Below are 23,401 nucleotides of genomic sequence, written 5' to 3'. Positions count from 1 at the left end.
GAAGCTCCAGCACGCCCAGGCCTTGATTGGATGGCTAAACTGTCCTTCAAAACATGGACAGCTCAGCACGCCCCTGTCCTAGACTGGACAGCTGAACTGTCAGTTGCTGCATCCTAACTCAAAGACAGGTGGAATCGTGACACTTTTAGCCACAGTGCAAAGCTCTGAACTGAAACAGTGCCATATTGCCGTGAAGATTTTGCTGGAGTGGTCTGCTGGTGCAATTCCAAGTTTTTCTTCACTTTTCAAGTGGAAATAGCTTAATATGGCCCCTACTTGTCTCCATCAATTGTACATTTGTCACTAATGTAACTATAACCCACAATGTTATGTGTATAAAGGAAATTATCCAGCCATTTTTTAAAAGCTGTCATAATGTCTGCCTTTGCTACCTCTTGTGGTAGGGTATTCTACAGTATAGCTGCTCTAACTATAAAGAACACTTTCCTATTTAGCTGCCGTTATTGTTTCTCTTCCACCCACAATGAGTGCCCCGTGGTCATTAGTATGGTTTTTGGAATACCTTTCATTAGAGGAGAGGTCTTCTATCCCTTGTAATAATCTAGTTCCAAACTTTTGAACTGACAAACTTCTGAATATCCTTTTTAAAGTGTGAAGCCCAAAACTGGATCCCATATTTTAGATGTGGCCTGACCAGCAGTGATGAGCGAATTTGTTAAAAAATGATCGCCAAACATAAATTCGACATGAATATGGCACATTTGGATTTGTGAGCAGAAACACAAGCTAAATTTTACAAAATTGGAAAAAATCAGTATCATTTGGTAAAACGTGCAGGAAAATATGTGGGTTGCCATTAAAGTGTTTTCAGCACTTTGGCTACGATAATGGCAGAACACCATCATGAGCGTGGGGCACGTGTTTGATGAGGGTAGGGGGTTTGCAGAGCTTAGAGGCTTGATGTGCTTTTGTAAACTGTATTTTTTTTTACTTCTAACTTTATGTGTGCACATTGCGGTCAATCAGGGTGCAGGAAACATCCACAATGTCCTGACACGCTTGTATTATTGGCTGCTGAAATCATATGTCACTAGGGTCAGCTGCCAAGTTCAATATACATAGCTGAGGTCAGGAGAAGAGGGGGCTAGATAAACAGGTAGGCAAGCCATGTTAGAAATCAGGAGAGAACACAAGACAGCACCACACAGGAATCTAGACAGAAACTGATCAAGAACCTTAGATCAAGCAAGGAGTGGTGAATGGAGCTGCCTAATAAACCACCTTCTGCTTGGAGATAGGCCAGAGGATCTCACCTCTGCAGGACACAAGGATAAATACCTTCAGAAAGTGGACATGCCTCTCTATAGCCAGGTGAGACTTACCAGCAGCAGGAGGATGCAACAGTGTTGGAATTGTTACAAGAAGCAGCTCAGAGAGACAGCCCGAGACAGGGGAGAGCAGAGCAGTGACCACAGGGAATAGTGTGGTGCTTACCACTTGTGTGAGTCACTGGCATGACAGAAACCCCGAGTTATTTTTTGGAGAGACAGAGGATTGGTTGATTGTATTATAGAATAGATAGGCGGTAGAGATGAACAGATTCATTTGAGTGGAAGTGAATTGAATCAAATTTTACAAAAATCTAAATTTGGCAATATGTGAATTTTGGAGGGGGATGAATTTGCTTTCTTGTGTATTATGCCATATGGCAGCCATAATTTTTCTGAACTATAAAGGGCCATAAGGTTGTTACAATTTATTTCTTAACTACTTATACACACACGCTCATAATAGAAAATTGCAAATTGAGATGGTCAGATATTGGTACAAAGTCTAGAAAATGTTTTCTGAGAACCTCATGTATTATTCTTTTCATACTACCAAACTGCATTTCACAAATGGAGATACTCTCTTTCTAAATCTTCTAGTTTCTTTTAGCATTCCAGAACAGAACAGAATTATTAGAGAGCTAAAACCGGTATAAGTCTTGTGGCAGTAATACTACATCTCACTGGTATAGTACTAATCAATTACAACATACTTTAAATAATATACTTACTGTGAAAATAATATCCTTGACCGCACAATGAACTTGAATACATATTCCAATGCTTTTAGAGTTCTTAGAATTGGCTCACACTGTTCTCCTCTGCTGGAAATATCTAAATATTTCTTCAAAACGGTCATCAGTTTCCTGTCAAGAAAAAATTTACTTCTATTATTATCATTTTCCAACTAAATTTATTTTTGAGTTAATTCATGTGAAATTAAAGAAATCCTCCAACTTACATTAACAAATTCATAGTAAAACATAATGCATACTTAAAATATCAGGTGTCCTATTTTTTATTTTTCTTGTATGATTCCTTTGATTCCCTGTCCATTCATTATTGTATGTGACATTTTTATTTATACAAAGTAAAATATAATCAAATTACAAAATGGTGATATGGAAAACGGGTCACCATTTCTTGATTCCGGAAAGAATTATTTCATGTGAAACAAGCCAACTTCTGCAGACTTAACCATAGCAGTCTTGACATACAGTAAAATGTCTCTAGTACCCAGCAACTTTGTGCTATGGCAAGCCTAACCTGTCAGGCTGATAAGATATATGGTGCAGCATCACAAAATATTCAGGATATTAAAGTTTTTCTTGGTTATAGTCAAAAGAATAAATTCTTCATTACAAATCTCCATTAAAGATAGTGTGTTTTCCAAGACAACCTGTAGTTTTTATTAACACTTTTTTGGCGCACATAAGATGTTTTGAAAGCGTTTTATTGTATTTAGATTGATAAATTAGCCCTTTATTCTCGAGGTACTGAGTTTCTAAGGGGCAGTGCACACAGTTTTTGGAGCGGGATTAATGCAGAAAAAAAAATTTAAAGGGTTTTTGTTGGATTTCTTTCAAGACAACCTATTCATTTTTATTGTAAATCCACTTTACAGTTAAAAAAACATTATTATTAATTATTAGATTTATATAGCGCCAACATATTCCGCAGCACTTTGCAATTAAGCGGCGACACATACAGACAATAAATTCAGTACACGTTAAGACAATTTAAACAGTGACATTAGGGGTGAGGTCCCTGCTCGCAAGCTTACAATCTACAAGGAAATGGGGGGACACAATTTTAGGTCTCGAGTTCCCGCTTCTGCACAGGGGGAATCTCGGGCCATCTCTGCGGTCTCCCATTCTTACCCAGCAGCAGTGGAGTCTGCTCAGCAGGGACGTCGGTCCCAGCGTCTTGCTCAGTCTCACTCTGTACAGAGAGTTACTGCTGCTTCTTCAGCTTCTGCCATTAAAGCCAGTGCTGGTCAGCAGCGAGCGGACTTCTCTGGGACTAAGTCCTTGTCTGCACACACTGAGCATGCCCAGGGCAAGATCTCCCGTTGGAGATCGAGGGTCATGTGCTCAGGCTCTGCAGCACATTCCATTGGTCCTCTTGGCAGGTCTTGGAAGGGCAAAGTTTCTGTGGCCACTTCCTGTGCTGCAACTATATAAACTGCGCATGACCGCACGGCCATGCGCTAGTGTACATTTGCTTACGTGTGTTTGTTGTGAGTGCAAGTCATCCTTGGATACCCCTTCCCTATTGAATGTCTGTTCGCGGAAGGTGTATGGTTGCTATCTAGCGCCCGACTTATCCTACAGCACTAATCACACGTTACAGCGTCCAGTTGCTGTGACCGCCAGTATGGCGCCGTGCACTTCCTCTGTGCTTTACTTACCCAAGCCTGGGTGGTTAGTGGCGTTCGTCAGTGCGGCACCGCATGCACTCTTGTGCCCTAATATTGTTATTCTGCTTCCTTACACACCCAGTTGCGGTGTTGTGCCAGCAAGGGTCTAATCGGACTTCAATCCTAGTTGGGGTTGAGTTCGCTGACTACTTGCTCGCCTTCTATGTGTGGTACCGCGATCCTGTGACACAACAGGAACGCTTCCTTCACTCTGGGTGAAGTTTAACCCACGTGTGTATACTTATGAGTACCGCCATACAGTCCGTCATTACTTAGCAGCAGGTTCCATCTCTGCACGGTGGACCCCGGGCTGCGAACGCACCATACACTATCTGTCTTATTATTTGGTGCGTTCCGCTAGCCCTAACATTACACTAGCGCCAGGGTCTGGCTAATAATGATGGACAAACAGCAATCCTTGCGGTATATCCAGCAGCTGGAGGGTAGGTTGGCGGCTCTTGAGAGCGCAACCTCAGCTGTGGATGTTACCGCAGTTGCTGTACAGGCTGCTAGCGTGGCTGCAGCAACCCTGTCCATTGCCACCCCTGCTCCGACATTTTCTCGCCTCCCGCTGCCAGAAACATTTTCTGGTGATAGCAAGTTTTGTAGGGGATTTGTGAGTCAGTGCTCTATTCACCTCGAGCTCCTGGCTGCACGTTTTCCCACAGAGCGGGCTAAGGTGGGATTTATAGTGTCTCTCTTGTCGGACAGGGCGTTGGAATGGGCTACGCCGCTGTGGGAGCGTGGTGATCATGTGGTGCAGAGTGCTCCGCTGTATCTGAGCACTCTGAAACAGGTCTTTTTAGGACCTCAAGTCACCCATGATACTGCGCTCCAACTGCTGGCATTAACTCAGGGTGAGTCCTTGGTCAGTCATTTTGCCGTCCAATTCCGCACTTTAGCTTCTGAGCTGGATTGGTCAGATAAAGCTCTTATCCCCATATTTTGGAGGGGCCTGGCTGACCACGTTAAGGACGCTCTGGCCACTAGGGAGATTCCTGCCACACTGGAGGAGTTAATAACTGTCTCCACTCGAATTGACCTCCGTTTTAACGAGCGGAGGTTAGAGCGAGCCCAGTGTAGGCAGAGGTTTCGGCTGGCTCCTACCTTCGCCAAACCTCTGGAATCTCCGGTCCTGGTTCCTGAGTCACATGAGGCCAGGGAAGTGTCACAAGCGGGATCTAAGTCTCAGACCGCTTGTGCACTCAAGGTCTGTTATGTTTGCCAGCAGTCAGGACATCTAGCCACCAGATGTTCTCAGCGGTCGAGGAAACATCAGCGTCTAGTGGTAGTAGGTGGAGGTACACTAGACACGGCGACGTTTGCCTCTAAATTGTCCTTTAAGGGGACAATTACTATAGGCTCATTCTCCCACACGGTAGAGCTCTGCGTGGATTCTGGGGCGGAGGGCAATTTTATGTCTTCTGCCTTCGCCCAACGTCACGCAATACCCCTGGTTATGCTAGCTCAACCAGTAATGGTACGAGTGGTGAATGGGTCGACACTGCCCTCACAGATAACACACCAGACCATCCCTTTTACTCTGTCCATGTCGCCATCTCATCAGGAGATTATATCTCTGCTCGTCATTCCAGAGGGAATTGATGAGGTCCTGTTGGGAATACCTTGGCTATGGTACCAATCTCCTCATATCGAGTGGTCCTCTGGCAGAATCCTGGGATGGGGTGAATCTTGTGGGGGTAGGTGTCAGAGGGAGTGCATTCAGGTTGCTACTACAGAGGTACCCGCAGATCTTTCCTCTCTCCCCAAGCAGTATTGGTCTTATGCAGACATGTTCTCCAAAAAGGCGGCGGAGATCCTTCCGCCCCATCGCCGCTATGACTGTCCTATTGATCTCTTGCCTGGTGCTGAGCCTCCCCGGGGTCGAGTCTATCCGCTATCTCTCCCGGAGACGGAGGCAATGTCACAGTACATCCAGGAAAATCTGGGAAGAGGATTCATTAGGAAGTCAGTGTCACCTGCTGGGGCAGGGTTCTTCTTCATGCAGAAGAAGAATGGGGAATTGCGTCCATGCATAGACTACAGGGGTCTTAACGCTATCACCGTTAAAAATAAGTATCCTTTGCCCTTGATATCTGAGCTCTTCGATAGGCTTCGGGGAGCAAGGGTATTTACTAAACTAGATCTGCGGGGTGCTTACAACCTGATTCGCATCCGTGAGGGGGACGAATGGAAGACGGCTTTTAACACCAGGGATGGGCACTATGAATATCTGGTGATGCCCTTTGGGCTCTGTAATGCCCCAGCCGTTTTCCAAGACTTTGTGAACGATATCTTCCGGGATATGCTTTCCACCTCGGTCGTAGTCTATCTGGATGATATTCTCATCTACTCTCCAGATATTGACTCCCACCGGAGAGATGTTTGCAAAGTCTTCGACCTCCTACGGGCAAACTCCCTCTATGCCAAGTTGGAGAAGTGTATGTTTGAGCAGGAGTCCCTACCTTTCCTAGGCTACATCATCTCTGCCCAGGGATTGGCTATGGATCCTGCCAAACTACAAGCTGTGATGGACTGGCAGGAACCCCATTCTCTTAAAGCGGTGCAGCGCTTTATGGGGTTCATTAATTATTATCGCCAGTTCATTCCGCACTTCTCAACTTTGGTAGCTCCCTTGGTTGCCCTCACCAAGAAGGGGGCGAATCCCAAATTGTGGTCTGAGGAGGTCTCCAAGGCCTTTAACTCTATAAAGTCACACTTTGCTAGCGCTCCCATCCTACATCGCCCCGACGTTGATAAGCCATTTATCATGGAGGTGGATGCCTCTTCTGTTGGTGCTGGAGCAGTCCTCTTCCAAAAGGATGCTCAAGGTCGGAAGCATCCTTGCTTCTTTTTCTCCAAGACCTTCTCACCAGCAGAGAGGAATTATTCCATCGGGGACAGGGAGTTGCTAGCCATGAAGTTGGCTTTCTCGGAGTGGAGACATCTCTTGGAGGGAGCACGTTTTCCCTTCCAAGTCTTCACAGACCATAAAAATTTGGTGTACCTGCAGACAGCCCAGCGGTTGAATTCTCGCCAGGCCAGATGGTCCTTATTCTTCTCCCGGTTTCATTTCACCCTCCATTTTCTTTCTGGGGAGAAGAACATTCGGGCTTATTGTCCCCACCGAGAGCTTGAGAACTGTGGCCCCGATTTCGCTAGAGTCTGTGCCCCCAGGCAAGACTTTTGTTCCATCCAATTTGCGACCCGAGGTTCTCTCTTGGGCACACTCGTCCAGGGTGGGTGGACATTTTGGTACCAAAAGGACATCTGAGTTACTGGCGAGGACGTACTGGTGGCCGCATATGGCTCGTGATGTCGCAGAGTATGTTCGGGCATGTGTCTCTTGCGCCAAGAACAAGACTCCTCGGCAACAGCCAGCTGGTTTGCTTTTTCCTCTGCCGGTGGCGGACAGGCCCTGGGAGATGGTCGGGATGGACTTTGTGGTGGGCTTACCCAAGTCTCGTAACTGCACCATTATCTGGGTGATCACCGACCATTTTTCCAAAATGGTGCACTTGGTGCCTCTTCCACGGCTACCTTCTGCACGGGCGTTGGCTGTCTTGTTCGTCAAGCATATCTTTCGCCTACACGGTATGCCAGACAAAATTGTTAGTGACCGGGGTCCCCAGTTTGCGTCTCGATTCTGGAGAGAGCTTTGTCGCCTACTCAGTATTGAGTTGAATCTCTCTTCGGCATATCATCCCGAGACGAATGGGTTGGTAGAGAGGGCCAACCAGACCTTGGTCACATATTTATGACATTTTGTTCCTGCCAGGCAGGATGACTGGGCATCCTTGCTACCGTGGGCAGAGTTTGCACTTAACAATGCCGTAGCCGACTCCACCGGTCAGACTCCATTCCTCCTAAATTACGGCCAGCATCCGCGTGTTCCTGTGCCCATGCCTGTGTCTTCTGCTGACTCCAGGGTGGCAGACTGGGCGGTGGAGGCACGGGACATTTGGGACCGCACGCAGGATGCCATTCGGGCCTCCAAGGAGAGAATGAGGTCCTTCGCCGATGTTCATCGGCGCCCCGCTCCGACCTTTGCGCCTGGCGACTTGGTGTGGCTCTCCGCCCGTAACATCAGGCTGCGAGTTGAGTCCAATAAGTTTGCTCCTCGCTACTTGGGTCCCTTCAAGGTTCTCGAACAGGTTAATCCTGTGGTCTACCGTTTGGCTCTTCCTCCACGCTTGGGTATCACCGACACCTTTCATGTGTCCCTCTTGAAACCCGTATACATGTCCCGGTTTTCCGAGTCATCTGCCGGGACATCGGGTTCATCTACGGACGATTACGAGGTGAACGCTATTTTGGGGTGCAAGGTGGTACGCGGCAAAAAGTTCTATCTGGTGGATTGGAAGGGTTATGGCCCAGAGGACAGGTCATGGGAGCCTGCTGAAAACATTCGGGCCCCACAGCTCATTGCTGCCTTCGAGCGTAGAGAGGCCCAAGGAGGGGGGGTAATGTTAGGTCTCGAGTCCCTGCTTCTGCACAGGGGGAATCTCGGGCCATCTCCGCTGCAGTCTCCCATTCTTATCCAGCCGCAGTGGAGTCTGCTCAGCAGGGACGTCGGTCCCAGCATCTTGCTCAGTCTCACTCTGTACAGAGAGTTACTGCTGTTTCTTCAGCTTCTGCCATTAAAGCCAGTGCTGGTCAGCAGCGAGCGGACTTCTCTGGGACTAAGTCCTTGTCTGCACACACTGAGCATGCCCAGGGCAAGATCTCCCGTTGGAGATCGAGGGTCATGTGCTCAGGCACTGCAGCACAACCCATTGGTCCTTTTGGCAGGTCTTGGAAGGGCAAAGTTTCTGTGGCCACTTCCTGTGCTGCAACTATATAAACTGCGCATGACCGCACGGCCATGCGCTAGTGTACATTTGCTTACGTGTGTTTGTTGTGAGTGCAAGTCGTCCTTGGATACCCCTTCCCTATTGAATGTCTGTTCGCGGAAGGTGTATGGTTGCTATCTAGTGCCCGACTTATCCTACAGCACTAATCACACGTTACAGCGTCCAGTTGCTGTGACCGCCAGTACGGCGCCGTGCACTTCCTCTGTGCTTTCCTTACCCAAGCCTGGGTGGTTAGTGGCGTTCGTCAGTGCGGCACCGCATGCACTCTTGTGCCCTAATATTGTTATTCTGCTTCCTTACACACCCAGTTGCGGTGTTGTGCCAGCAAGGGTCTAATCGGACTTCAATCCTAGTTGGGGTTGAGTTCGCTGACTACTTGCTCGCCTTCTATGTGCGGTACCGCGATCCTGTGACGCAACATGATCGCTTCCTTCACGCTGGGTGAAGTTTAACCCAAGTGTGTATACTTATGAGTACCGCCATATAGTCCGTCATTACTTAGCAGCAGGTTCCATCTCTGCACGGTGTACCCCGGGCTGCGAACGCACCATACACTATCTGTCTTATTATTCGGTGCGTTCCGCTAGCCCTAACACACAATAGGTGAAAAGTGCTTGTTATTTCAGATCTGGCAATTAAAATAAATAGGGATTTTCATATAAAGCTGCATGATCTGGTCATCAGCTCATGTGTGTAAGTGCAATAGTCAAGTATTAAGTGCAGTTATCATGTGCATGGAGGGTGTGGAGACAGATGAATAGTAGGGTGCAGATTCAGAATAATATTTGGAAGGAGGGAACAGGACAAAGTTAGTTTACTGAGTAGTTGATGTGGTAGGCTTGTTTGAAGAGATGGGTTTTCAAAGCGTGCTTGAAAAGGTCGAGGCTAGGTATAAGTCTGATCATCTGGGGAAGTGCATTCCACAGAGCTGGCGCAGCACGAGAGAAGTCTTGGAGACGGAGGTGCGAGGTTCGGATAACGGGGGATGTTAGTCTTAGGTCATTTGTAGAACGGAGGGCACGTGTACGGCGATAGACGGAGATGAGAGAGGAGATATAAGGCGGTGCAGAACTGTGGAGAGCTTTGAGTGTGAGAGAGATGAGTTTATACTGGACCCTGTAGTGAAAGGGTAGCCAGGGTAATGACTGGCACAAGAAGGAGGCATCGGTGAAGCGGCTGGACAGAAATATGACTCTGGCTGCTGCATTCAAGATGGATTGTAGAGGGGAAAGTTTGTTAAGAGGAAGACCAATCAGAAGGGAGTTGCAGTAGTCCAGACGAGAATGAATTAGAGCGACAGTAAGAGTCTTAGCAGTTTCAAAGGTGAGAAAAGGTTGGATTCTGGAGATGTTTTTAAGATGCAGGTCACAAGAGCGAGTGAGTGATTGGATATAGGAAGTAAAGGAAAGTTCGGTGTCAAATATGACCCCAAGACAGCGGGCATGCTGCTTGGGAGTTATGGTTTAACCCTCCAGGGTAATTTCGATGTTGGGTAGAGTGAGGTTAGTAGAAGGGAGAAACACAAGAAGTTCCGTTTTGGAGAGATTTAGTTTCAGATAGAGGGAGAACATGATGTTACAGACAGCAGACAGACAATCCTTGGCATTTTGAAATAGGGTAGGAGTGATGTCAGGGGAAGAAGTGTATAATTGGGTGTCATCAGCATAGAGATGGTACTGGAACCCAAATCTGCTGATTGTTTGTCCAATAGGGGCAGTTTATAGAGAGAAGAGGAGGGGGCCTAGGACTGAGCCCTGCGGAACCCCGATAGTAAGGGGACGAGGAGAGGAAGAGGATCCTGCAAGAGATACAGTGAAGGAGCGGTCAGAGAGGTAGGAGGAGAACCAGGAGAGGGCTGTGTCCTTGAGGCCTATTGAGTGGAGAATAGTGATAAGGAGCTAGTGATCCACAGTGTCAAATGCGGCAGAGAATTCCAGGAGAATCAGCAGAGAGCAATGACCTTTGGATTTAGCTGTTATTAGATCATTAGAGACTTTAGTGAGGGGAGTTTCAGTGGAGTGAAAAGAGCAGAAACCAGATTGTAAGGGGTCGAGAAGAGAGTTATCCGAGAGATAGCTGATTAAATGGGAGTGGACAAAGTGTTCCAGGAGTTTAGAGATGAAGGAAAGGTCAGAGACTAGGGTTGAGCGAAACGGGTCGGCCAGATTCAGAAGTCGCCGACTTTTGGCAAAGTCATGAGGTCGGCGATCTTTTGATCTGGAATCGGAATTCTGATACCGAGTTCCGATATGTTTAAGATATCGGGAATCGGTATCGGAATTCATATTTAAGTGTAAAATAAAGAATAAAAAAAAAAAATATTGATATACTCACCCTCGGACGCGCCCTGGTTCTCACCGGCAGCCTTCCTTCCTAAGAATGAGTGCCTTAAGGGCCTTCGATGACGTCGCGGCTTGTGATTGGTCACGTGAGCGGTCACATGGGCGGTCACGCGACCAATCACAAGCCGCGACGTCATCTAAGGTCCTTCAGGCGCTAATTCTTAGGAAGGAAGCGTCCGAGGGCGCGTCCGAGAGTGAGTATATTCCTAATAGGTATATACTCACCCTCGGACGCGCCCTGGTTCTAACCCGCAGCCTTCCTTCCTAAAAATCAGCGCCTGAAGGACCTTAGATGACGTCGTGGCTTGTGATTGGTCGCGTGACGCCCATGTGACCGCTCACGCGACCAATCACAAGCCGCGACGTCATCTAAGGTCCTTCAGGCGCTAATTCTTAGGAAGGAAGCGTCCGAGGGCACGTCCGAGGGTGAGTATATTCCTAATAGGTATATACTCACCCTCGGACGTGCCCTGGTTCTAACCCGCAGCCTTCCTTCCTAAGAATCAGCGCCTGAAGGACCTTAGATGACGTCGCGGCTTGTGATTGGTCACGTGACGCCCATGTGACCGCTCACGCGACCAATCACAAGCCGCGACGTCATCGAAGGTCCTTCAGGCGCTCATTCTTAGGAAGGAAGGCTGCCGGTGAGAACCAGGGCGCGTCCGAGGGTAAGTATATCAATATTTTTTATTTTGATTCTTTATTTTACACTTAAATATGGATCCCAGGGCCTGAAGGAGAGTTTCCTCTCCTTCAGACCCTGGGAACCATTAGAAACCCAATGCACTGCATTGGGTTTCGTGCTTTGGCCGACCCCGACTTTTCTATAGGATGGGCCGATTTCACTCGACCCGACTTTTGAAAAAGTTGGGTTTCGTGAAACCCGACCCGATCCTATAAAAAGAAAAGTCGCTCAACCCTATTAGAGACAGGTCTGTAGTTAGCAGTGCAGTTCTGGTCCAGGGATGGCTTTTTAAGTAAAATGGTTATGATGGCATGTTTAAATGAGGAGGGAAAGATACCTGAATAAAGAGAGAGGTTAGATATTTTAGTCAAGCGAGTTGTGACCACTGGTAAGAGAGACTGCAGGAGATGTGAAGGAATGGGGTCACTGTTGCAGGATGTAGGCCGAGCAGAAGCGAGGAGCTTGGAAACTTCTTCTTCTGAGAAAGGCTCAAAGATGTCTAGTGAGCTTGAGGTGTGGCAAGGAAGGGGATCCAGGCACTGGGGAGATTGGGCTGAGATATCCTGATGGATGTGGTTGATTTTTTCTAGGAAATAAGTGACCTGATCCTCACTACTGAGATTGGTGATGGGGGCCTGTACTTTAGGTTTCAGGAGGGAGTTTAACCCCTTCATGACCGTGGGATTTTTCATTTTTCCGTGTTTGTTTTTCACTCCCCTCCTTCCCAGAGCCATAACTTTTTTATTTTTCCGTCAATTTGGCCATGTGTGGGCTTATTTTTTGCGGGACGAGTTGTACTTTTGAATGACATCATTGGTTTTAGCATGTCGTGTACTAGAAAGCGGGAAAAAAATTCCAAGTGCGGTGAAATTGCAAAAAAAAGTGCAATCCCACACTTGTTTTTTGTTTGGCTTTTTTGCTAGGTTCACTAAATGCTAAAACTGACCTGCTATTATGATTCTCCAGGTCAGTACGAGTTCATAGACACCTAACATGACTAGGTTATTTTTTATCTAAGTGGTGAAAAAAAATTCCAAACTTTGCTAAAAAAAAAAAAAAAAAATTGTTCCATTTTCCGATACCCGTAGCGTCTCCATTTTTCATGATCTGGGGTCGGTTGAGGGCTTATTTTTTGCGTGCCAAGATGATGTTTTTAATGATAGCATTTTGGTGCAGATATGTTCTTTTGATCTCCCGTTATTGCATTTTAATGCAATGTCGCGGCGACCAAAAAAATGTAATTCTGGCGTTTCGCATTTTTTTCTCGCTACGCCGTTTAGTGATCAGGTTAATGCTTTTTTTTAATTGATAGATCGGACGATTCTGAGCGCGGCGATACCAAATATGTGTAGATTTGATTTTTTTTTAATTCATTTATTTTGATTGGGGCGAAAGGGGGGTGATTTAAACTTTTATTTTTTTTTTATTTTTTTCACATTTTTTTAAACTTTTTTTTTAACTTTTGCCATGCTTCAATAGCCTCCATGGGAGGCTAGAAGCAGGCATAGCACGATCGGCTCTGCTACATAGCAGCGATCATCAGATCGCTGCTATGTAGCAGAATTGCAGGTGTGCCGAGGATCAGTAACCATAGAGGTCTCAAGGACTTCTATGGTTACTATTCTGAATTATCGCCGACCCCCGATCATGTGACGGGGTCGGCGATGACGTCATTTCCGGCCGCCTGGCCGGAAGCGGTAGTTAAATGCCGCTGTCTGCGTTTGACAGCGGCATTTAACTAGTTAATAGGTGCGGGCAGATCGCGATTCTGCCCGCGCCTATTACGGGCACATGTCAGCTGTTCAAAACAGCTGACATGTCCCGACTTTGATGCGGGCTCACCGCGGAGCCCTGCATCAAAGCAGGGGAGCCGACATCGGACGGTATAGTACGTCCGATGTCGGTGAGGGGTTAAGGTTTCAAAAAGTCATTTTGGTTTGTTGGATAGTGAGGTGATAAGGGTGGTGAAGTAGGATTGTTTGGCCAGATAAAGGGCAGAGTTATCATTGTTGAGCATGAACTTATAGTGGATGAAGTCTTCTGCTAAGAGAGATTTTCTCCACTGCCGCTCTGCACACCTTGAGCAACGCTGAAGAAAGCGTGTTTGCTTAGTGTGCCAGGTCTGCCCTTGACTGTGTTGGGTCTTTCTGAGTGTAGAAGGTGCTGCTTCATCTAGGGCATTCTTCAGTGTATTATTTAAGTGTGACAATGCCAAGTCTGGACAGTAGAGGGAGGAGATGGGGGCTAAAGATGTGTAGAGATTGTCCATAAGCTGCTGGATATTAATGGTACGTGTATTCCGATAAGTGTGGTAAGTGGGCGTGTCCTGGGTGAGGAGACCATTCCTGACAGAGAAGGAAAGAAGGTTGTGGTCTGAGAGTGGGAGATGGGAGTTCGTGAAGTCATGCAGAGAAAACCAGGTCCAGAGTATTCCCGTCCTCATGCATAGGAGAATTAGTAAACTGTGAGAGGCCGAATGAAGACGTTAGAGAAAGAATATGAGAGGCAGATTGGGAGAGGGGATCATTGATGGGGATGTTAAAGTCTCCCATGATGATGGTGGGGATGTCACAGGATAGAAAGAGAGTAAGCCAGGTGGCAAAGTGGTCTAGAAACAGACGGGAGGAGGGTGGAGGGCGATAGACTCTTTAAGCCCTTCTACTTGCTAGTGGCGGTTGTTTGGCAGTGTGGACTATTAAGGAAGGAAATGTAAATGAGGGAACCAGGAGGATGACCTGGAAAGCACATTATGATGAAAGGAGCAAACCAATACCTCCACCCTGTCTATTCTCAGCTCTGGCGGTATTTGAAAATTTCAGCCCACCAAACGAGATTGCTGCAGCGGCGGTGGTGTCTGAATGCTGGATCCTGGTTTCTGTAATAGCCAGAAGGTTAAGGGAATAAGAGAGGAAGAAATCGTGAATGTAAGTTAGTTTGTTACACACAGACCGTGCATTCCAGAGAGCACAGTGGAAAGTGATAGGAGAAGGCATGCACTGAATGTTAATAAGATTAACAGGGTTTCTATATGCAGCTGGAGGAGAGTAATGTATGCTGTGGAGGGAGGCCCAGGGTTGGGGGAGAGGTCTCCTGCAACTAGTAGAAGGAGAAAAAACAGAAAGAGCAGGTGGTGGGATGATTTGTATGAACGTTTTGAGTACTGCAAGGAGGTAGTGTCTGGTTTGGAGTGTGTAAGAAATGTCAGTAGAGCCTCAGAGTTATACATGGGAGAGGGGAGAAGGGAGGGGTGGATATAGAGAGAGTGCCCTGAATGTGTTAAAGGGTGGGTGAGTTGTGAGATAGCAGAAGTAAAAACAAATAAGAAGCAGATTGATATGATCAATGCATAATGTAGTATGACTGACCAAGAAGCATGATTATTTGAAAAACTTATGGACCTTACCTGTCTCCTGCCCTGTCCAACTGCCACTGTCTAACTGCCAAGCACTTGATCCTGTTGCACTTGATCCTGTTGCACTTAATATCTGTTGCACACGTGACCCGCGCGCGTGCTATCCCAGCCAGACTATATATATATATGAAATGACTGCTAGCATCAGGAACCAAATGGCCACAATCAGCAATTAACCAATTAGCATAAGGCCAGAGGAGGCATTACTATGCAGGGTAAACAACCAATGCTGAACAAGGCCTTAAAACAGTGGGAAAAAAGAAAAAAAAAGAAAGCTTTGAACACTTTAAATCAGAAACCAGTCTGATCAGCCTCTGTGTCAGTCTGTAATTGTAAATTTGTTTACTGTAAATGATATCTATAACTCTGTACTTAACCCCTTTCTCTTGTACAGCACCATGGAATTAATGGTGCTATGTAAATAAATAAGTAATAATAATAATACATGCGGTCACCTATCGACTAGATGGTCGCGGCCTCGTCCAGGCAAGTGTATTGAGCGACGCTAGATGCACTCTAGTCTGAATGTGGCCATAAGTATGTAAATTACATGCATGCAGTCAAATGACATACATACATGCTGTCACTCCTGGCGCCAGCGGTAGTGCGCAAAGTGTGAGGATTCACTTATCTGCAGTCACAGAGTAACTACAGACTTGAAGCATATGACTGGACTATTCCTTTAAACAAAAGATCAGTTTTCCTTAGACAATAGAACAATCATTTTATCAATTGTAAAATTCCTTCAATGTAATATGTGTGCTGTGAGATGTTTTTCATGCAGTGGTTCACACAACACCATAGAAAAAAATGTTTGTTATACAATATAATCCTCCTCCTAACTGAATAAATATTGCACTAATGTGATGAAGTAGTTTAATTGAAGAACTATGTTTCATTCAAAATGGCTGTAGGCCATGGGACAGCACTCCTCTCTCGGCTGTAGACTTTTGTCTTTGGATAATAAAGGCAAAAGATTTCAGTTAGAGTCAGTATGTTTTCTGCTTTGCTTGTGGAATGACAATGGGTGGGATAATGACAAAACTTACTTATAAGCCAATGTGGCACTAAAATGTTGCTTTATATAGGCTTCTAAAACGGTGTTGAAGTGTTGGAATTTTCGATCAGCAATGAGTCCAATAATGTAAATCTGATAATAGAAGAAAATACAATTAGCAAATAAAAAATGAAATGGTGAGTGAATTGCATAGCATTAATGAAGAAAAAAGGGAATTACAATGAGAATAAACCAGTTTTAACATTTTGTATTATTACGATATGTTTCTGTGATATGACATAACACTGAGGGCTTTGGCTGCTGGAACACATGTCATTTCACAGAACTAAGGTGCCTAAATTCTTTAGTGTTTACTAACTGCAGAAATGTACCCCTATTCCCTCATTCTTGTCCGGTCAATCATTCTTCCAGTTATACCAAAGGGATTGGACTATAATTTATCATCTCTGATGAAGCCCCTTAAAGGGAACCTGTCACCCCCAAAATGGAAGTTAAGCCCCTGATGCCGATGGGCTTAGCTCATCTACAGCATTCTGGAATGCTGTAGATAAGCCCCCGATGTAACCTGAAAGATGAGAAAATGAGGTCATAATATACTCACCCAGGTGTGTTCCCGCTGCGGTCTGGTCCGATGGGCGCTGCAGTCCGGGGCCTCCCATCTTCATAGGATGATGTCCTCTTCTTATCTTCACGCTGTGGCTCCGGCGCAGATGTACTTTGTCTGCCCTGTTGAGGACAGAGCAAAGTACTGCAGCGTGCAGGCGCAGGGCCTCTCTGAACTTTCCCGGTGCCTGCGCACTGCAGTACTTTGCTCTGCCCTCAACGCCTGCGCCAGGGAGGTGGCTTCAAGCCTCCAGTAGTGCACGTCAGATCGCTGATCTGACAGTGCACAGCAAAGCGTCAGATCAGTGATCTTACACTATAACATGATGCCCCCCCAGGGCAATCTTATAGTGTTAAAAAAAAATATTCAGATGTGTAAAACAAATTTTTTTTAAATTCCTAAAAAAAAATATATGTATTGTTCCCTTAAATACATTTCTTTGTCTAAATAAAAAAAACAATAAAAGCACACATATTTAGTATCGCCGCGTCCGTAATGAACCGTCCTATAAAATTGTCCCACTAGTTAACCCCTTCAGTGAACACCATAAAAAAATAATGAAGCAATGTTTTTTGCCTCTTTTTTTTATCATACCGGAAAACAAAAAGTGGAATAACACGCGAACAAAAGACGGATATAAATAACCATGGTACCGCTGAAAATGTCATCTTGTCCCACAAAAAAAGGTGCCATACAGCATCATCAGCGAAAAAATAAAAAAGTTATAGTCCTAAGAATAAAGCAATGCAAAAATAATTATTTTTTCTATAAAATAGTTTTTATCGTATAAAAGTGCCAAAACATAAAAAATGATATAAATGAGGTATCACTGTAATCGTACTGACCTGAAGAATAAAACTGCTTTATCCATTTTACCAAACGCGGAACGGTATAAACACCCTCCCAAAAGAAATTCATGAATAGCTGGTTTTTGGTTTTTGGTCATTCTGCCTCACAAAAATCGGAATTAAAAGCGATCAAAAAATGTCACGTTTCCAAAAATGTTACCAATAAAAACGTCAACTCTTCGCGCAAAAAACAAGACCTCACATGACTCTGTGGACGAAAATATGGAAAAATTATAGCTCTCAAAATGTGATAACGCAAAAAATATTTTTTTAAGCGTCTTTTAGTGTGTGACGGCTGCCAGTCATAAAAATCCGCTAGAAAACCCTGCTATAAATAGTAAATCAAACCCCCCTTCATCACCCCCTTAGTTAGGGAAAAATTAAAAAATTTAAAAAATGTATTTATTTCCATTTTCGGGCTAGGGTTAGGGTTAGGGTTACAGTTAGGCTTGGAGCTAAAGTTAGGGTTAGGGTTGGGTCTAAAGTCACGGTTAGGGTTTGGATTACATTTACGGTTGGGAATAGGGTTGGGATTAGGGTTAGGGGTGTGTCAGGTTAGGGGTGTGTTGTTAGGTTTACCATTGGGATTAGGGTTAGGGGTGTGTTTTGATTAGGGATTCAGTTATAATTGGGGGGTTTGCACTGTTTAGGCACATCAGGGGCTCTCTAAACGCGACATGGTGTCCGATCTCAATTCCAGCCAATTCTGCGTTGAAAATGTAAAACAGTGCTCGTTCCCTTCTGAGCTCTAACGTGCGCCTAAACAGGGGTTTACCCTAACATATGGGGTATCAGGACACATTGGACATCAACTTTTGGGGTCCAGAGTACGCTCTTTCTCCTGTTACCCTTGGCAAAATAAAAAACTCTGGGCTAAAAAATAAATTTTGTGGGAAAAAAAAGATTTTTTATTTTCACGGCTCTGCGTTATAAACTGTAGTGAAACACTTGGGGGTTCAAAGCCCTCACAACACATCTAGATAAGTTCCTTAGGAGGCTCTCCTTCCCTTCCGAGCTCTCCCATGCACCCAAACAGTGGTTTACCCCACATATGGGGTGTCAGCGTACTCAGGACAAATTGTACAATAACTTTTGGTGTCCAATTTCTTCTCTAACCCTTGGGAAAATAAAAAATTGAGGGTGAAAAGATAATTTTTGTGAAAAAATATGATTTTTTTTATTTTTACGGCTCTGCATTATAAAATTCTGTGAATCACTTAATGGGTCAAAGTGCTCACCACACATCTAGAGAAGTTCCTTAGGGGTCTACTATCTAAAAGGTGTTCCATGGGGGGGGGGTTTAATGTTTAGGCACATCAGGGGCTCTCTAAACGCAACATGGCATCCCATCTCAATTCCAGTCAATTTTGCATTGAAAAGTCAAATGGCACTCCTTCCCTTCCGAGCTCTGCCATGCGCCCAAACAGTGGTTTACCCCCAGATATGAGGTATTGGCGTACTCAGGACAAAGTGTACAACTTTTTGGGTCCATTTTCTCCTGTTACCCTTGGTAAAATAAAACAATTTGGAGCTGAATTACATTTTTTGCTAAAAAAAGTTAAATGTTCATTTTTATTTAAACATTCCAGAAATTCCTGTGAAACACATGAAGGGTTAATCAACTTCTTGAATGTGGTTTTGAGCACCTTGAGGGGTACAGTTTTTAGAATGGTGTCACACTTGGTTATTTTCTATTATATAGACCCCTTAAAATGACTTCATTTTTTTTAGAGACCACATCTCATTTGGTGCTGTAAAAATGAGAAATTGCTGAACAACTTTTAACCCTTATAACTCCCTAACAAAAAAAAATTTTGGTTCCAAAATTGTGCTGATGTAAAGTAGACATGTGGGAAATGTTACTTATTAAGTATTGTTAGTCTTGAAAGATAGGAGACAAAAAAAGCGCAAATAGGGTCTTATCCCCAGGATTGTTCTTAATCAATTGTGAGAGAACTGCTCACCTGGTGGTACACAGTACAAGCGTGTAGTTGTCAGCTGCTGCAGATCCACAGGTCGGCGTTGCGACCTCTCAGAACCGTTATAATAAATGAAATGTGGATTACATCCGCGCTGCTGCGACAAATAATAGATCCAGATATACTGTTAGGGTGTTCGGGTGGTTTATTCAACGCGTTTCGAAGCTCAAAGGCTTCTTCTTCAGGAAGTTTCCACACAAAGGTATCTTTGTGTGGAAACTTCCTGAAGAAGAAGCCTTTGAGCTTCGAAACGCGTTGAATAAACCACCCGAACACCCTAACAGTATATCTGGATCTATTATTTGTCGCAGCAGCGCGGATGTAATCCACATTTCATTTATTATAACGGTTATTAAGTATTGTGTGTGACATATCTCTGTGATTTAATTGGATAAAAATTCAAAGTTGGAACCCCAACATCACAACCCTAACCCCAACATCACAACCCCAACACCAAAACCCTAACCCCAACACCAATACACTAACCCTAACACAACCCTAATCCCAACACAACCCTAACCCAAACCCCAACCCTAACCCCAACTCTAATCTTAGCCCAATCCTAACCCTAGCTATAATAATAATAATAATCTTTATTTTTATATAGCGCTAACATATTCCGCAGCGCTTTACAGGTTGCACACATTATCATTACTGTCCCCGATGGGGCTCACAATCTAGAATCCCTATCTGTATGTCTTTGGAATGTGGGAGGAAACCGGAGTGCCCGGAGGAAACCCACGCAAACACGGAGAGAACATACAAACTCTTTGCAGATGTTGTCCTGGGTGGGATTAGAACCCAGGACCCCAGCAAGGCTGCAGTGCTAACCACTGCGCCACAATGCTGCCCATAGCTATAACCCCAACCATAACCCTAACCCTAGCCCTAACCCCAACCTCGACCCTAACCCTAGCTATAACTCCAACTATAACCCCAGCCATAACTTTAAAGAAAAAATGGAAAAAAATACATTTTTTTATTTTACTATTTTTACCTAAGAGGGGCGATTGATTTACTATTTTTTTATTTTGATCACTGTGATAGACCCTATCACAGTGATCAAAATTAACTTCCCAAAGGAAGATGCCGACTGCCTGGAGACAGGACCAAGCGATGCAGGAGGGTCGACGGACACAGGAGGTACTGGGGGGCTTGAGGGACCCCAATTCTCTCTCCTCTGATTGATGTGCTAGATTATATCTGAGAAGAGAATAATTAAATGGGAAATTGGACTTTCTTTTTTCGTTCGCCATTATTCCGTGAACAATGGTGATCCAAACACTAGGGTCAGTAAAAACTGACCCGAATCATGTCCTCCGGGGTCTCAGCTACCCCCGGTAGCCAAGACACTGAGATTTACCAATGCCGCGGGGGCTCTATAATTTTATTCTCAACGCCGCTTTTTAATGGCACTGAGAAATAAGTCCCCTTAGCTGCTCCCGTTAAAAGACATATCAGCAGTCATTAACCCCTTCATGACCCAGCCTATTTTGACCTTAAAGACCTTGCCGTTTTTTGCAATTCTGACCAGTGTCCCTTTATGAGGTAATAACTCAGGAACGCTTCAACGGATCCTAGCGGTTCTGAGATTGTTTTTTCGTGACATATTGGGCTTCATGATAGTGGTAAATTTAGGTCAATAAATTCTGCGTTCATTTGTGATAAAAACGGAAATTTGACGAAAATTTTGAATTTTTATTCTGTTAAAACAGAGAGATATGTGACACAAAAAAGTTAATAAATAACATTTCCCACATGTTTACTTTACATCAGCACAATTTTGGAAACAAAATTTTTTTTTGTTAGGAAGTTATAAGGGTTAAAATTTGACCAGCGATTTGTCATTTTTACAACGAAATTTACAAAACCATTTTTTTAGGGACCACCTCACATTTGAAGTCAGTTTGAGGGGTCTATATGGCTGAAAATACCCAAAAGTGACACCATTCTAAAAACTGCACCCCTCAAGGTACTCAAAACCACATTCAAGAAGTTTATTAACCCTTCAGGTGCTTCACAGCAGCAGAAGCAACATGGAAGGAAAAAATGAACATTTAACTTTTTAGTCACAAAAATTATCTTTTAGCAACAATTTTTTTATTTTCCCAATGGTAAAAGGAGAAACTGAACCACATATGTTGTTGTCCAATTTGTCCTGAGTACGCTGATACCTCATATGTGGGGGTAAACCACTGTTTGGGCGCACGGCAGGGCTTGGAAGGGAAGGAGCGCCATTTGACTTTTTGAATCAAAAATTGGCTCCACTCTTTAGAGGACACCATGTCACGTTTGGAGAGCCCCCGTGTGCCTAAAAATTGGAGCTCCCCCACAAGTGACCCCATTTTGGAAACTAGACGCCCCAAGGAACGTATCTAGATGCATAGTGAGCACTTTGAACCCCCAAGTGCTTCACAAATTGATCCGTAAAAATGAAAAAGTACTTTTTTTTCACAAAAAAATTCTTTTCGCCTCAATTTTTTCATTTTCACATGGGCAGTAGGATAAAATGGATCATAAAATTTGTTGGGCAATTTCTCCCGAGTACGCCGATACCTCATATGTGGGGGTAAACCACTGTTTGGGCACACGGTAGGGCTCGGAAGGGAAGGCGCGCCATTTGACTTTTTGAATGGAAAATTAGCTCCAATTGTTAGCGGACACCATGTCGCGTTTGGAGAGCCCCTGTGTGCCTATGCATTGGAGCTCCCCCACAAGTGACCCCATTTTGGAAACTAGACCCCCCAAGGAACTTATCTAGATGCATATTGAGCACTTTAAACCCCCAGGTGCTTCACAGAAGTTTATAACGCAGAGCCATGAAAATAAAAAAATAATTTTTCTTTCCTCAAAAATGATTTTTTAGCCTGGAATTTCCTATTTTGCCAAGGATAATAGGAGAAATTGGACCCCAAATATTGTTGTCCAGTTTGTCCTGAGTACGCTGATACCCCATATGTGGGGGTAAACCACTGTTTGGGCGCACGGCAGGGCTCGGAAGGGATGGCACGCCATTTGGCTTTTTAAATGGAAAATTAGCTCCAATCATTAGCGGACACCATGTCACGTTTGGAGAGCCCCTGTGTGCCTAAACATTGGAGATCCCCCAGAAATGACCCCATTTTGGAAACTAGACCCCCAAAGGAACTAATCTAGATGTGTGGTGAGGACTTTGAACCCCCAAGTGCTTCACAGAAGTTTATAACGCAGAGCCATGAAAATAAAAAAAAAAAATTATTTTCTCAAAAATGATCTTTTAGCCTGCAATTTTTTATTTTACAAAGAGTAACAGGAGAAATTTGACCACAAAAGTTGTTGTCCAGTTTCTCTTGAGTACGCTGATACCCCATATGTGGGGGTAAACCACTGTTTGGGCACATGTCGGGGCTCGGAAGTGAAGTAGTGACATTTTGAAATGCAGACTTTGATGGAATGCTCTGTGGGCGTCACGTTGCGTTTGCAGAGCCCCTGATGTGGCTTAACAGTAGAAACCCCCCACAAGTGACCCCATTTTGGAAACTAGACCCCGAAAGGAACTTATCTAGATGTGTGGTGAGCACTTTGAACCCCCAAGTGCTTCATAGAAGTTTATAATGCAGAGCCGTGAAAATAATAAATACGTTTTCTTTCCTCAAAAATAATTATTTAGCCCAGAATTTTTTATTTTCCCAAGGGTAACAGGAGAAATTGGATCCCAAAAGTTGTTGTCCAGTTTCTCCAAAGTACGCTGATACCCCATATGTGGGGGTAAACCACTGTTTGGGCACATGCCGAGGCTCGGAAGTGAAGTAGTGACGTTTTGAAATGCAGACTTTGATGGAATGCTCTGTGGGCGTCACGTTGCGTTTGCAGAGCCCCTGATTTGGCTTAACAGTAGAAACCCCCCACAAGTGACCCCATTTTGGAAACTAGACCCCGAAAGGAACTTATCTAGATGTGTGGTGAGCACTTT

At 44.7% G+C, this 23,401-nt stretch overlaps 1 protein-coding gene across 1 annotated transcript in view; it reads right to left on the bottom strand.

Annotated features, from left to right (window-relative positions):
* Positions 1–23,401, bottom strand: part of DOCK2 (dedicator of cytokinesis 2) — a 1,209,209-nt gene that overhangs the window by 763,106 nt on the left and 422,702 nt on the right. The window contains exons 21-22 of the mRNA XM_069763868.1: positions 16,050–16,150; positions 2,021–2,155 (exon numbers count right to left, since the gene is read on the bottom strand). Of these exons, the coding sequence (XP_069619969.1) occupies positions 2,021–2,155; positions 16,050–16,150 (236 nt within the window). The remainder of the gene's footprint in view (positions 1–2,020; positions 2,156–16,049; positions 16,151–23,401) is intronic.

Source organism: Ranitomeya imitator, chromosome 4, assembly GCF_032444005.1.
Source record: "Ranitomeya imitator isolate aRanImi1 chromosome 4, aRanImi1.pri, whole genome shotgun sequence".
NCBI classification, from domain to species: domain Eukaryota; kingdom Metazoa; phylum Chordata; class Amphibia; order Anura; family Dendrobatidae; genus Ranitomeya; species Ranitomeya imitator.
The sequence above is the reverse complement of the archived record's forward strand: the minus strand, read 5'-3'. Positions and strand labels throughout refer to the sequence as shown.